Consider the following 14,484-nt stretch of genomic DNA (forward strand, 5'->3'; position numbering starts at 1 on the left):
GGTGAGGTTTGGAGATTGAAAATGGTGGTTTTTTCTGGGTTCGAAGGGTCGGGCCGCGGCATGGTTCTTGGTGAGCCGCGGCCCTTCAGGGTGTTGCATGCTGAGGAAGAAGGGCGGGCTGCGGCATGGTCCAAGCAATGCCGCGGCCCTTACCTGTTTTTGTGCCTTGGATGGCTCTGTTTGGGGGCCATGCCGCGGCATGGGTGGCCTATGCCACGGCACTTAAGGGATTTTGAGATTTTAGGCTTGGGAATTTAACCTAGGGTGCTCGGGGTTGAGTCTTTTACTATATTTGGTGAAATTCAATGTTTCGAGTACTAGAACTTGGCTTGGAAGCTCATTTAAGGTTGTTAATGGTGTCTTTCTTCATGGTTGTGACTAGGTGTTAAGCTAGGGCTCGAGGATCGGATCGCGCTCAAGGAGTATCGCCCGTAACTAACTCATTTGAAAGCTAAAGGTAAGAAAACTGCACCCGGTTGATTATATGTAACGGGACTAAGGGCTCCCTATTGTAAAAGCTTGAAAGGATGGTATTAAGCCATGCAAGCCATTTAGTGAACCAACGGCCTAAGGGTGCCAAGGGTCTCACTAGCGCACAGGGCGCGGCTCGGCCACTGGTAGCCGAGGACAGCTTATTATGCACTGAGCTTGGTTTAAGCGGGCCAGAGTCAATGGGTTAAACAGAGGGCGCGGCCTAAGTCGTCGGCCCTGATTATTATGTGATATGAGCAGTATATGTGATAGAATGTATCTTGTATTGGATTGCATATGCTGATTATCTGTTGTGGATTATCTAATGAGTATACGTGTTTATTGAGCTATTTGTCTGTTATTATTGTTTGAGTTATCTGTGATGTTTTCTTGCTGGGCCTTGGCTCACGGGTGCTACGTGGTGCAGGTAAAGGCAAGGGAAAGTTAGATCAGCCCTGACTGGAGAGCTCAGCGAGCGGAATGTACATAGCCAGGTGCTCGGCTGCCACGGTTGAGGTCTAGGCAAGGACATGGAACCTAAAGACTGTCTGTTTTGCCTTAGTATGGCTAGTGGATATTCACATACTTTTGGGAGTCTGTAAACTTATTTTATCTTTGTGTTTATGGGATCCCTTGTTTACTACAGTTTAAATATATGAAATGAGTCTTTTGAGACCAAAACCTTTTTAACCATAGATCTTGCATGTTTAGAGACACGTTTTCAAATTAATGACTTGATTAGCGAGTCCTGCACCTTTACAAGTACACAGTGTAACGGTCTTGGCTATCCAGGGCGTTACAATCATATTATAATATAATTCTCATAAATATGCATAAACACACTTAATGGCATAATTAAACAGTTATGGCCCTCCCGGCCTACTAATCCAGCCATTAAACCATGATAGGGAATCCGGGGCATTACAAATGACTTGGCATGGTAGACTAGGATATGTTAATTATGACACTTTGCATAGATTAATTAACTTGAATCACATACCAAAATTCCACATTGATTCAAATCATAAGTGTGAAACTTGTGTTGAGGCAAAACTAACAAGGTCATCCTTCAAAACGATTGAAAAGAATAATGAACCCCTAAATTTAATACATAGCGATGTATGCGATTTAAAATTTGTTCAAACAAGGGGAGGCAATAAGTATTTTATTACTTTTGTCGATGATAGCACGAAATATTGCTATGTGTATTTGCTAAAAAGCAAAGACAAGGCTATAGAGAAATTTGTTCTCTATAAGACCGAAGTTGAGAATCAACTTAACAAAAAGATTAAGGTGTTGAGAAGTGATCGAGGTGGTGGGTATGAATCACCATTTCTTGAATTCTGTGCTAAACATGGAATCATCCATGAAACCACCGCACCTTATTCACCTCAGCAAAATGGTGTTGTTGAACGGAAAAATCGTACATTGAAAGAAATGATGAATGCAATGTTGATTAGTTCTGGATTGCCTCAGAACATGTGGGGAGAAGCTATCTTATCAGCTAATCATCTTTTAAATAAGATACCCAAAAAAAAAGATAAGACCCCTTATGAGTTATGGAAATGAACGAAACATTCCTTCAAATACTTATGAGTGTGGGGGTGTATTGCCAAAGTGGTTGTACATTTACCAAAAAAGGTAAAAATAGGTCCAAAACTATTGATTGCATTTTTTATTGGTTATGCACATAATAGTAGCGCGTATCCGTTTCTAGTGTTTGAGTCTAAAATATCTGACATACACAAAAATACGATAATGGAATCCAGAAATGCGTCATTCTTTGAACACGTATTTCCATATAGATCAAAAGAGGATTCAAGTTCGTTGAAACGAACACATGAGACTACTGCTGAAAATAGTCAGGATCAAAATCAAGGGTGTGAGGATGAACCCAGACGTAGCAAAAGAATTAGAACAGAAAAGTCTTTTGGTCTAGATTTTCTGACCTATTTGCTTGAAGGTGAACCTCAAAGCTTTGATGAAGCTGTGAACTCCACTGAATGCTCTTTATGGAAATAAGTTATTAATAGTGAAATTGAATCCATACTTCAAAATTACACCTGGGAGTTAGTAGATCTTCCCCCAGGATGTAAGCCTTTAGGGGCCAAATGGATTTTCAAGAAGAAAATGAAAGCTGATGGTTCAATTGATAAGTATAAGGCACGACTTGTAATAAAGGTTATAAAAAATGTGAAGGCCTTGATTTCTTTGACACTTATTCTCCGGTGACGAGAATAAATTCCATTAGGATGATACTTGCTATTGCTGTGTTACGCAATCTTGAAGTACATCAAATGGATGTGAAAACTGCTTTTCTAAACGAGGATTTAAATGAAGAAATTTATATGGAACAACCCGAGGGTTTTTCCTCCCCAGGACAAGAAAGAAAAGTATGTAAATTGGTGACATCTTTATATGGTTTAAAGCAATCACCAAAACAATGGCATGAGAAATTTTACCAAACTATGTTGGCAAATGACTTCAAAATCAATGAATGCGATAAATGTATTTATGTTAAGGAAACAGATAATGACTATGTCATTTTGTGTCTTTACGTAGATGACATGCTCATTGTTGAAAGCGGTGATAAGATGATCAAATCTATCAAGAGTATGTTGAACTCGAAATTTGACAAGAAAGATATGGGTCTAACAGATGTCATTTTGGGGATTCAAATATCAAGGACATCTGATAAGATTATTCTAAATCAGTCACATTATGTGGACAAAATTCTTGAGAAATTCAACAAAGAAAATTCTGGTGTATCTAGAACCCCTATAGATTCGAGTCTACATTTGTTCAAGAACAAATGGGAGAGTGTCTCTCAGGTAGAGTACTCTAGAATTATTGGAAGTCTAATGTACTTAATGAGTTGTACAAGACCTGATATAGCCTACACAGTTAGTCAACTGAGTAGATACACGAGTAATCTAGGGTCTGACCACTAGAAATGAATAACAAGAGTACTTAGGTACTTGCGATTTACTCGTAGCTATGGGCTACACTATACTAAATCTCCAGCAGTACTTGAAGGGTATTGTGATGCTAATTGGATATCTGGTATGAAAGACTCAAAATTTACGAGTGGATATGTGTACACACTTGGTAGTGCAGCTGTATCATGGAAATCTTCTAAACAAACGATAATAGCTAGATTGACGATGGAATCTGAGTTTATTGCCTGAGACAAGTGTGACAAAGAAGTTGAATGACTTCGTTAATTTTTAGAAGATATTCCAAAATGGCCTAAACCAGTGCCAGCTATTGGCATACATTGCGATAGTCAATCTGCAATTAGTAGGGCACATAATAATATGTATAATGGTAAGTCTAGACATATACGTCGTAGACACAATACCATAGACAACTACTCTCAACTGGAGTTATCTCTATTGACTATGTGAAGTCAAAGGATAATATTGCGGATTCACTAACCAAAGGGTTAAATAGAGAGTTGGTTGAAAAATCATCAAGGGGAATGAGACTAAAGCCCATGAATGAAAGATCAATACATCAGACACCCAACCTAGTTGATTGGAGATCCCAAGATCTAGGTTCAAAGGGACAACTAAAATTGTAAAGATTATGTTGGATCACTGTGGGGGTTATCCTCATTGTCCATTCCTATGATGAAACAGTGATAATCGTAAGGAAAAGGTTAAGCTATGCTTTTAATGATTTCTTATACGTTGAAATGTCGAGCAGAGTAATACGAGTTACTCTTAATTAAGAGAAGATGGACCGCTTCTATAGGAATTGAATAGGGCTCGATTCCTAGAATATCTTTTGCAGAACCAGGGAAATGTTCAGGGCCAAAAACGAACATAATCTTGAGAACCAATATATGTCAGGAAAGATTCATGTGTGTGGTATATCATCGTTTACACGAACGACATAACAATTAAAAAACATTGCATCTACTGATCAGCCAGTAAAGTAAATATACTTACATAAGGGAAGGTTCAAAGGGTAACACTTACCTATCCTACATGGGTTTTTAACGTTGAACTCTATCACCTAGGCCTATTTCTTTTGGTGTTTTTTCTTGAATCAGTTTTTCATTCATGTGGGGGTTGTTAAAATTTTGAATGAAAAAACTAATTGGGATTTTAGTCCCACATTGGTTGTAAGAGATTTTTCTCATTTCTATTGGCCTATATAAAATTTCACACGCCTTGTAGTTTAATCACATCAAATTTATTTTTAAGGTATATAATCATAATTAAATTATATTTATATTATGATTTTAGTTATATGTTGTATATTTTTAATCTGGAAACTGTGTGATACAGAAATCTCGCATTATTTATTTTATAATTATTTATATTGTGTTATTTATAATTATAATATATAAATAATTTTGATTTAATAAATATAAATATTATATTTATTATATTACATTTATTCAATTATTATATACGTTATATTTTTCCCCACAGATACTACCAAATGCCAACCAGTACAATTGTTCTCTTGTAACTAACAATAATACCAATATCAACACAGCTAGTACAATTGTTCTCTTGTAACTAACAATAATACCAATATCAACACAGCTCATCATTCAATTAATCAATGTACAAAATCCCATAATAATGTTTAGTTCTCATATAGTACTAGAAATTTAGAACAATTCCAGCCCTCCAAAACAGAAAATGAAATAAAATATTTAAGAAAAACAAAAGTCTCGCGGCATAATAATTAACAATAGAGATAAATTCCACGATTGAAACACAACTCAATTTCGAAATGTAACGTGAAGTTTTTTGCAGATAAAAAAAATATATATACATTTTTATGTATTAAAACATGGTGTTATGTTATCCTTATCAACTGACACTCTCTCCCAGCCACAAAATCTCCCAACTCTGTTTTTCGTGTCAGATAATAAATAATACTATACATTAGTTCAATGCTTTGGCTAAGCAATCCTGTTAATAGTTTTTTTTTTTTTCTTCTTTTCTTTTTGAGGCGAATCATTTAACACGATAACTAGAGAGCTATAATCCCATTATTGAGTTGGCCAGGTGGGCTGTTATTCTCAAGAGGCTCTCCTCAAGACCTTCATTCGGATGGATGCCACGTGTACAGACAGTGATGCATGGACGGTGGCCGTTCAATGATATATTTGGACGGTTGATGTGGATGTGTGGTTGTTAAGTTTTCACAAATTATAATTATTATTTATATAATGAAATAAAATAATAATAATTTTGATTGATAGGTCTGTGCATGTGGGTAGGGCCGACATATATGGAAATTAAGATCGCTTGCTTTTTGTAATTTGTACGCTCAATATCTTTTGAGTTATTTCCCCCCAAAATATTGTCGTTTAGCTTAAAGTTCTTTTAACTAGTTTTCTTTCAGTTTCAATGTTTCAAAAATCTCAATTTATTGAGATTTTGCCTATTCATGTATTATTAATTAGTTGAGGTTTAAATTAAAATTATAATGAAAGTATTTTACTATAAAAAACAAAAAATAATATTATTGAGACCTGAGTAACAAATCATTAATTTAAAAAAAAAATTATACTTGCTGTTCAAAAAGTGTCTAATTAATTAATTAAGTTAAGATTGATACTTTATTAAAAAGGCTATCATCTTTATAAATATAGTTAAAAGTATGTATTAATCTAATTAGTTAAATACTAATTAAAACACATTCATTGAACATCAAATTAGTACATCATTATGGTTAGATAATTTTAGTTATCATTTTCAGTGTACGTAGAATGCTTAATCTGACTTTTGCAAGAATTCGAACGTTACAAAAGGGAGAGAGAAAAAATATATAATTATTTTGTTATCTTTTATTGCACATTTCTTATTCAATGTTCTTATGAATGGCTTGGAATAATGGTAAGTAGAATTGAAAAAGAGATAAGGACAGACTAACGCCCTTGACACGTGTTCTCTGTGCTATTCCTACTTTGGACAATTTCCGGAAACTTCTTACTTTACTAAATTAATTATCCAAAAAACTCAAGTAACTTTATTATTGTCAGTATTTTTTTTAAATAAAAAAAATTATTGTAAGAATACTAATAGTTTTTTACTTTAACATTATCTTTCCAAATATTTCTATATATTATTTTTAATAATGACGATTTATTTAAGTATAAATAAGTAAAGACCGTTGTTAAAAATACTTTGTTTAATATTTTAATTAATTACTCAATATTAACAAAAAAAACAGCTAAGGTGTGCCTCGTCCAGTGTGGTCGTATCGTAGTTACTATTTTTGTCTATAAATTATTTTATTCTTTTCCCCAAACCTGAAGCCGAGCACAGTTCACTTATCATAAGTTGCTTTACTTTCGAGAGAGAGAGAGAGATAAAGGGTTTGTGTTTTCGAGAGAGAGCTTCAGCATCTAACAATGGAGGGTAAAGAAGAAGATGTGAGGTTGGGAGCCAACAAGTACTCCGAGAGGCAACCCATTGGGACCGCAGCTCAGACGGACGACAAGGACTACAAGGAACCACCTCCGGCGCCGCTCTTCGAGCCCGGCGAGCTCAAGTCATGGTCCTTCTGGAGAGCCGGTATTGCTGAGTTCGTGGCTACCTTCTTGTTCCTGTACATCACTGTTTTGACCGTCATGGGAGTCAAAAGATCTCCAAAGTGTGGCTCTGTGGGTATTCAGGGTATAGCTTGGGCCTTCGGTGGAATGATCTTTGCCCTTGTCTACTGTACTGCTGGAATCTCAGGTATTTATCTTTGCTTGATCTTATATCATTTGATTTGATCTAATTTTTACTGTTTAGCTCTCTTTTAATAAGTTGTTTGGTAACTATGAAAATAAAGGGTGTAAATTCGAAAAGTAAGTAGTTTTTTTTTTTTAAAAAAAATTGTGGATTTGGGTTTTCATTTTGCTGATTCTTATTTCTGAGAAGAAGTTGAGGCTTGGCTGGCTATCTCCTACCGAGTTTTAACTTGTTATAGTGTTCATCTTGCCTGGTCGTTTGTGGAGGAAATGAAGTTGATGATAAAGATAACAAAACAACGAAAGCTCACGATAATCTTGTTTATGTATTTGAATGAATGGGATCTCTTTAGTGACTCGTTTCGTTTCCTAGAAAGATCTTGTTTGGTTACCCAGCGCACCCAGATATGATAATCATAATATGATATGATGTCTTAATTGTATAATCTTATCATAACCTATTTTAATCTGACATTGTCGATCCGTTCTGATCACAGGTGGTCACATTAACCCAGCCGTGACTTTTGGCCTTTTCCTAGCAAGAAAGCTCTCGTTAACAAGATCCATATTCTATATGGTGATGCAATGCCTAGGAGCAATCTGTGGGGCTGCAGTTGTGAAGGGGTTCGAGCATTCTCAATACAAGCTTCAAGGTGGTGGAGCCAACGTTGTCAATCCTGGCTACAGCAAGGGCGATGGCCTTGGTGCTGAGATTGTGGGCACTTTCGTTCTTGTCTACACTGTTTTCTCTGCAACTGATGCCAAGAGAAGCGCCAGAGACTCCCATGTCCCTGTAAGTATTAAATGAATCTCTTCAATTGTGCGCACACATCACGTATAATATATTTTTTTCTTTTTTGAAGTTGTTTTCTTTACTGGGTATTCTTAGGAACTTTTTACAGGTTCTTATATGTTTCCCTTGATAAGAATAAGATGAACTCAGGACAGTTTAGTTCACCTGCTTGTAAAATATAGGCGTTTAGTTTGTTTTTCTTGTTGAGTTTTTTATGACGATTTATGAATGAATCAGTTAAATTTATTGGTTCCATATGTTTCTCATTTAGAACATTGACTTCATTATGGAGATGATCAAGAGAAAAAAGAACAAGATTGCTTTTAATCGTTTGTTCATTAGAAATATATTATTTTCAATACCACCTTAACACAAACTCATGAATCACCTCATTATAATAATCCACGTAACAGTTATCAATTACTAAAGTAGGTTTCGTTGTACTGATTATTTAAAATTCAATGCTGCAGATCTTGGCTCCTCTTCCTATTGGGTTCGCAGTGTTTTTGGTTCACTTGGCCACCATCCCCATCACCGGAACAGGCATCAACCCCGCCAGGAGTCTTGGTGCGGCCATCGTCTACAACCAGGGACATGCCTGGGATGATCACGTGAGTAAAACAAACATTTTCACATGTCTCACTTTGATTCGTTTCCGATTCATGTGAATGAGATACAATCACATTAATTGCCGTTTCACTTGCTCTTTCTTTATTATATCATTTTTTTTGTTTTGTTTCTTGTTTTTGTTTCAGTGGATCTTCTGGGTGGGACCCTTCATTGGAGCTGCACTGGCTGCGCTATACCACCAGATAGTCATTAGAGCCATCCCATTCAAGAGCAAGGCTTGAAATCTCTGTGTTTTTCATCTCTGTGTTTATTAGTAGTGTATGTCAACTTCTTTTTATATATGTTTAATTATCATTTGATGAGATTGGAAATGAAAGGCTGGATTCTAATTTATAAGGAAAACATTAAATATTTAGTACAAGTTGCTGCTTGTTGATCTTTATCATCAATGTAAATTTCCTAATTTTTTTCTTATTTTCATGTTCTTTAACAACCTTAATCAAGCTTTAATTTATAACTTAATACTCTCGTAAGCGTACATTGCTAATTAGCAAAAATCAATAGTGGGTGTTTTGTCTTTATTAATGGATTAATATTCTCAAATATTTTGAACATGAGCACCATATTTTTTTAAACATCACCCAAAATTTAAAGTTAATATTCATATAACTATATTTTAATAAACAATCTAAAACATATCCTAATTAATAGATTGACACGTAATATTAACTAATTTTTTTTATTTTCTATAGGACACCATATTCTAATAAACAACTGAAAAAAACTTAAAAGTAATTAGTGATTAGTGGAGTTAACTTGTGTTATTTATAAACGGTTAAATATTATCAAAAATTTTAGTTCAAAAATTTTAGTTTGACAATATTTTCCAATAAACATCACCTAAGAAAACTAAAAATAGAAAAGATTTTGCTATTTGGTACTTTGTGTTTTGTGTCATTATTCGTTTGGATCTTATGTTTTAATAAATTACTTTTTGGATTGTATGTTTTGTAAAATGATTCAAATAAGATATTTAAACTCAATTTTGATGAATAAAAAATTGAATATAATTCAATAATTGTAATTTTATTCTGTGTTATTAGTTTGGTAAATTATTTGTGATTTTAGTTCAAATTTTTTTGATGAAAATTAGGTTCAGCAGACTATTTGAACAATTTTATAAAATACTGGTCCAAAAAATAATTGATCAAAACTCGGAATTCAAATAAGAAATGAGAAAAAAAAAATCCAAAATGGTATAATCTCAAAGAAATTATCTAAAATCTTTTATGTTGTCGGCATCACTCTTCGGCATCGACACATGTTGGAAATTTGAATATCTTGAAGCAGAGTAATGAGATGTGTACTAAAAGTATGTACTAAAATATTACATTATCTGAAAGACCACTATTTTAAAAACAGTGTCGTGCATAATTTTTGTGTTCACGACTGTATAGCCACTTAGCGAGGTACCCACTTAACGAGGTACCTGTCTGCTATACCTATCGGTGTAAATTGGGCTGGTCTTGGGCCCTCCTGCGCTGGGATTCATCGTTTAGAGCCTGTCAATTGCCTGGGCATGGCCCGATATAAATAAATATATATATATATATTTATAATTATCTCATTCTGTAATATATTTAATGTTGTTCAGATTGTTATTACTTATTACTCTCGTTCTCCTAAATCAAGTGGCTCATTTTCTAGCAAAATTTGTTTTATCCATTAAAGGGTCAGATTATCCACAGTATTTAGCATACTACCATTAGATTAAATGATAATCAGTTTCATTAAATAAAACTAATTTCAAAAAATAAAATGTGAACAATAAGTCATTGTCTTCAGTATAAAAACATAACTATATGTGTTTCTTCGGATAAAAAGAATATATGGAGTGTTTTTTACTTAATTTTTTTTAGGAATGATAACAATTTAAGAATCGGATTAACTTAAGCGATTGAATTGTAGTTTGAAGAAACATTCTAAGTAGAGCAACTGAGTTATCATTCATTTTTCACATATTTATGTTAATTATTTACTTCCTAGCACAGAGTTAGTTTAGTTGCTTGTCTATTTTTGCAATTTTGAAGAGCTTTTACACGTAGAGCAAAGCTCATGCCATAATATTAAAATGTTGTCATCCAAAGACTCAGCCTGTATGACAGAAACAAGCCCAATTGAGTTAGGCCTTATTAACGAGTCAATTCAAAGCATAACCTTAGTTCTTTTATGTTTTTATTCAACAAGTATTTAGTTTATTGTTTCCTAGTTTACTGCTTTATTCGTATTGTTTCAGAATTGTTATTGAGTTCCTAAATATTTATATTTTTAAATTTCAAATATATCTTGTATACAATATAAATATATGTTGTAGATATAAATCAAAATATCATTCACGTCCTATCAAAGAAGACCCCATATGCCATTCAAAACTAATTTAACTAGACAATGGGCAACTTTGTTAGCCTCCCTAAAAATAAACCTGATATGCAAGAACCCGGGACAATCTAAAATGTGTTTAATGTCACAGAGCACTCCATCAAAATCACAACATACTTTATCTCTATTGTTAATCAAAGACAAAGCATTTAGACAATCAGTTTCCAACTCAAATCTGTCATAATTTCTCTCCACAAATAGCTTGAAGCCTTCCTATAATCCTATATGGCACATAATTCAGTAGCAGCTGCATCTGAAGGCAGTCGATAAAATATGGTTTTGGCATCAACTACCTCACCTCTACCATTTCTTGCAATCAGCCCCAAGCCAACGAACGCATCAGTGTTGTTCAGACCTACATTGATTTTGATCACTCCATCAGCAACCGACTTATAGGACGTTACCTCACGAGCTTGCTGGTGCATAGGTTTGTATCTGGCTTGTTTATACTCTTCAAGATACCCCACGCACCACTCCACAATGTCTTGCGACTTCGGGCACACACCACCATGTTCGGATGAGTTACGCACATACCAAAGTTGCCAAGAAAGGACCACAAATAGCTCAAATTCATCCTTGGAAATGTCCTGTTTGCTCGCAGATATAGAAAAGAAAGAGGATCAGTTTCAGGACAATCTTTGATCCATTTCGACATCCCCCCACATGTTTCCAAGCTCTGACCACCATAGGAAATCTCCAAAGGGAGTGTAAAATATCCTCCTTGGCATCATTCCTGCACCTGAAACAACATTGGTTAGTTGGGACACCCCCTGCAAAAAAGAGCACAATTAGTCTAAAGTGTTTGATTTTAGGGGGAACTCTCATCTTCCACACAAATTTCCACCAGCTCTCGGTTCTCATCATATTCGATGCTTTAACAATATGCATTTTACTCGTGGCAACCTTGAACACACTTTTCACATTATATTCTCCATTTTTAGCGTAATGCCAAAGGATCTTCTTGTCCTTGATGCTCCTCTCACGACAGAGAATTGTAAGGATGAGATTTGCATCCTCAATAAACACTCTTCATCCCATTGCCCATCCGCAAGCTTTAAATCAATCAGATGCAAATTGGGGGCAAGGTATGGCTTATCAAAAACTTTAAAAGTCATTGGTCTAGGGAGCCAAGGAATTTCCAAAGCTCTAGCGTCATTCCCATCCCTTTCCCCCAAATCAAGTTTCTCCACACAGCGGAAGCTTTGAAACCACACTTGGCCTCAAGGATATATAGAGGAGTGAAGGACATAGCACTCTTTAAGAACCTTATTACACAGCGATTACGGGTTTCTAAAAAATGTCCATATCTGTTCTGCCAAGATAGCTTGATTAAAAGCTTCCATGTCTCTGAATCCCAATCCTCCCCTTTTCTTGAGAAGACTAAGAATTAATGTTCCACTTGCACCAGTGGATTTTTAGTTTTGTGAATCGTTCACGTTCTTCAAAATACTAATTTATGGCTAAGTACATGGTTATTAATTTTTATCAGATTAGAACATATATAGCACAAGCAAAAGAACATATGTTACACAACATGGGTCCGGCAGACCTAGAATTGACATTTAGGAGAAGCACAATGCAAATATTGTTGTGCAAATAGATAATCTTTTCTAACAAGTGTGGGGAAGCAGGAGCAAGTGCATTCCTATAATGAGATCAGCACATGCATGCACAAAGAGTTGAAACCATGTGGTCAAGTATTATACTATGTTGTAGAGGAGAAAAGTGACTGAAAGAAAATTTTGTAGAGAATTTTTTATTTTTTTTTAAATGAATTGTTTGGAAAAAAGGAAAAGTGAAACAAGAAATTAAAAGTGAAAATGGAAAAAAAAAAAAAAAAAGACTTCACGCAAACAAACAAAAGTATAGTCTTTTTTGTTGTTGTTTATACAATAAATCAATTTTATTTCCTTCATAAATGAATAAGAAGGACTTGATATTTGATATAAATATATCCTCATCCTTTTGTTAAGACTTGAGAGGATACCTTGTGAAACTACTTTGTTCTTTGAATATATCAAGTTTACTAGGCTTCGGCTTTGCTGGACAAAAATAACTAATTATAATAAAAATTATATTACATATGACTTTTTTTTTATAAGAATTTGCATTTGTTATTGTTTTTATGGTTTTTTTTTCAATTTTAGAAAGTTTTATATATAATTTTTTGAGAAAATCTGAAACTTAATGTATAAAAAAAAGTATGGTTTTTTAAAAACTAAATTTAAAAAAGTTAAAGCCATATTTTTATATATAAATTATTAAAAATCCATATTTTTAAGAAGTTTCCAATAATATAAATCTGGTATAAACTTTTCTCACTAAAACCAATTCATATATTCACCACCCAAAAGTATTCAACATTTTACGTCCCTTCTTCACTTTCTACAAATTTTAGCTCCCAAAATACCTTACAACAAATCACACATTCTCACCATTCCATATATTTACATAAAGAAATTAGCGAAATTTGTTTATTAGTGAAATTTACATAACAAATCTACATTTCATAAGAATCCAAACAATTAAATGGTAGAAGTTAAATTAAATCATATTTTATTAAAAAAAATCAGATTTTGATAAACAATCAAGGGCGCTTTCGAAACTTAGAAAATGAAGAGAAACAATAGAAATTTCTTTGAGCGTAATCGTAGAAACAATTCTGATAAGTGTAAGGTTTAAAGCCGAAAAGACATAAACTGATCTTGTATGAAAGCTCAAAGCGAAAGAGTTGGTAGACTTGAGATCTTGAAAGCTCAAAATAACCTTGGGATTGCTAAACACACAAGAGTGTTGAGCGATATTATATATAACACCAAGTTATTTTAAAACCTTTCACCTTTTTAGCTCTCAAAGTGAGCTGTAAAAAACTCTAATATGAGGATTGTTCAAAAAAAATTTAGACAAACTAAAGGAGCCAAAGTGAGTGAAGCAGAAAATGATACTGATCATGAGAGCTCCAAGATTTTAATTTTGAAAATTAAAAAATAAATATTTGCATGGTGATGGGCAGTGGGGCGAAAAGAGATTAGTGCGCTAGTGGGAGGTGGGCGGTAACTGATATGATTGAGAAAAAAAGTCACTTTGAATATAAGAAGAAACGAACAATAACGTTTGATTTTGGATCAATTAAGAATTATGAATTGATGATTAGTTGTTCATTTAAGTTAAGAATCATGATATTCGTACATCAATTAATGATGAGTGGAGTGTCCAACATATTCTTTATAAATAGTTCTATATTCTTAAATGTTTTTCATGTAAAACGCCATATATTCTAATTAACAACACCCAAAATCTAAAAACCAATTGTATTATTGTTTGACTCAAGTATTTTATAGCCAAATCTCAAGCAAGGATGCCATATTAAGAATCATGGGGTCAATATTCTTTGTGGTTGTATTGAATTTCTATATTTTTTTTAAAAAAAGAACACACTTTATACGAAATATTTAAGTAGTATTTTTTCCCTAAGAATTAAAAATAATAAAACATTAATCGGTCA

At 33.9% G+C, this 14,484-nt stretch overlaps 1 protein-coding gene across 1 annotated transcript; it reads left to right on the forward strand.

The window, feature by feature from the left end:
• Positions 1-6,733: 6,733 nt before the first annotated feature.
• On the forward strand, positions 6,734-9,014 carry LOC133796721 (aquaporin PIP1-2-like). The gene is made up of 4 exons (XM_062234367.1): positions 6,734-7,181; positions 7,675-7,970; positions 8,441-8,581; positions 8,726-9,014. Exons 1-4 carry the CDS (start codon positions 6,854-6,856, stop codon positions 8,819-8,821), a joined length of 861 nt encoding a protein of 286 aa, XP_062090351.1. The 5' UTR covers positions 6,734-6,853; the 3' UTR covers positions 8,822-9,014.
• The last annotated feature ends 5,470 nt before the right edge of the window (positions 9,015-14,484 follow it).

The sequence above is a fragment of the Humulus lupulus genome, chromosome 8 (genome assembly GCF_963169125.1).
Source record: "Humulus lupulus chromosome 8, drHumLupu1.1, whole genome shotgun sequence".
NCBI lineage: Eukaryota > Viridiplantae > Streptophyta > Magnoliopsida > Rosales > Cannabaceae > Humulus > Humulus lupulus.

Coding starts and splice junctions, on each gene's coding strand:
- LOC133796721 (XM_062234367.1), top strand. CDS start 6,854: ATGGAGGGTAAAGAAGAAGATGTGAGGTTGGGAGCCAACAAGTACTCC. Junction 7,971..8,440: donor CCAGAGACTCCCATGTCCCT/GTAAGTATTAAA, acceptor TCAATGCTGCAG/ATCTTGGCTCCTCTTCCTAT. Junction 8,582..8,725: donor GACATGCCTGGGATGATCAC/GTGAGTAAAACA, acceptor TTTTTGTTTCAG/TGGATCTTCTGGGTGGGACC.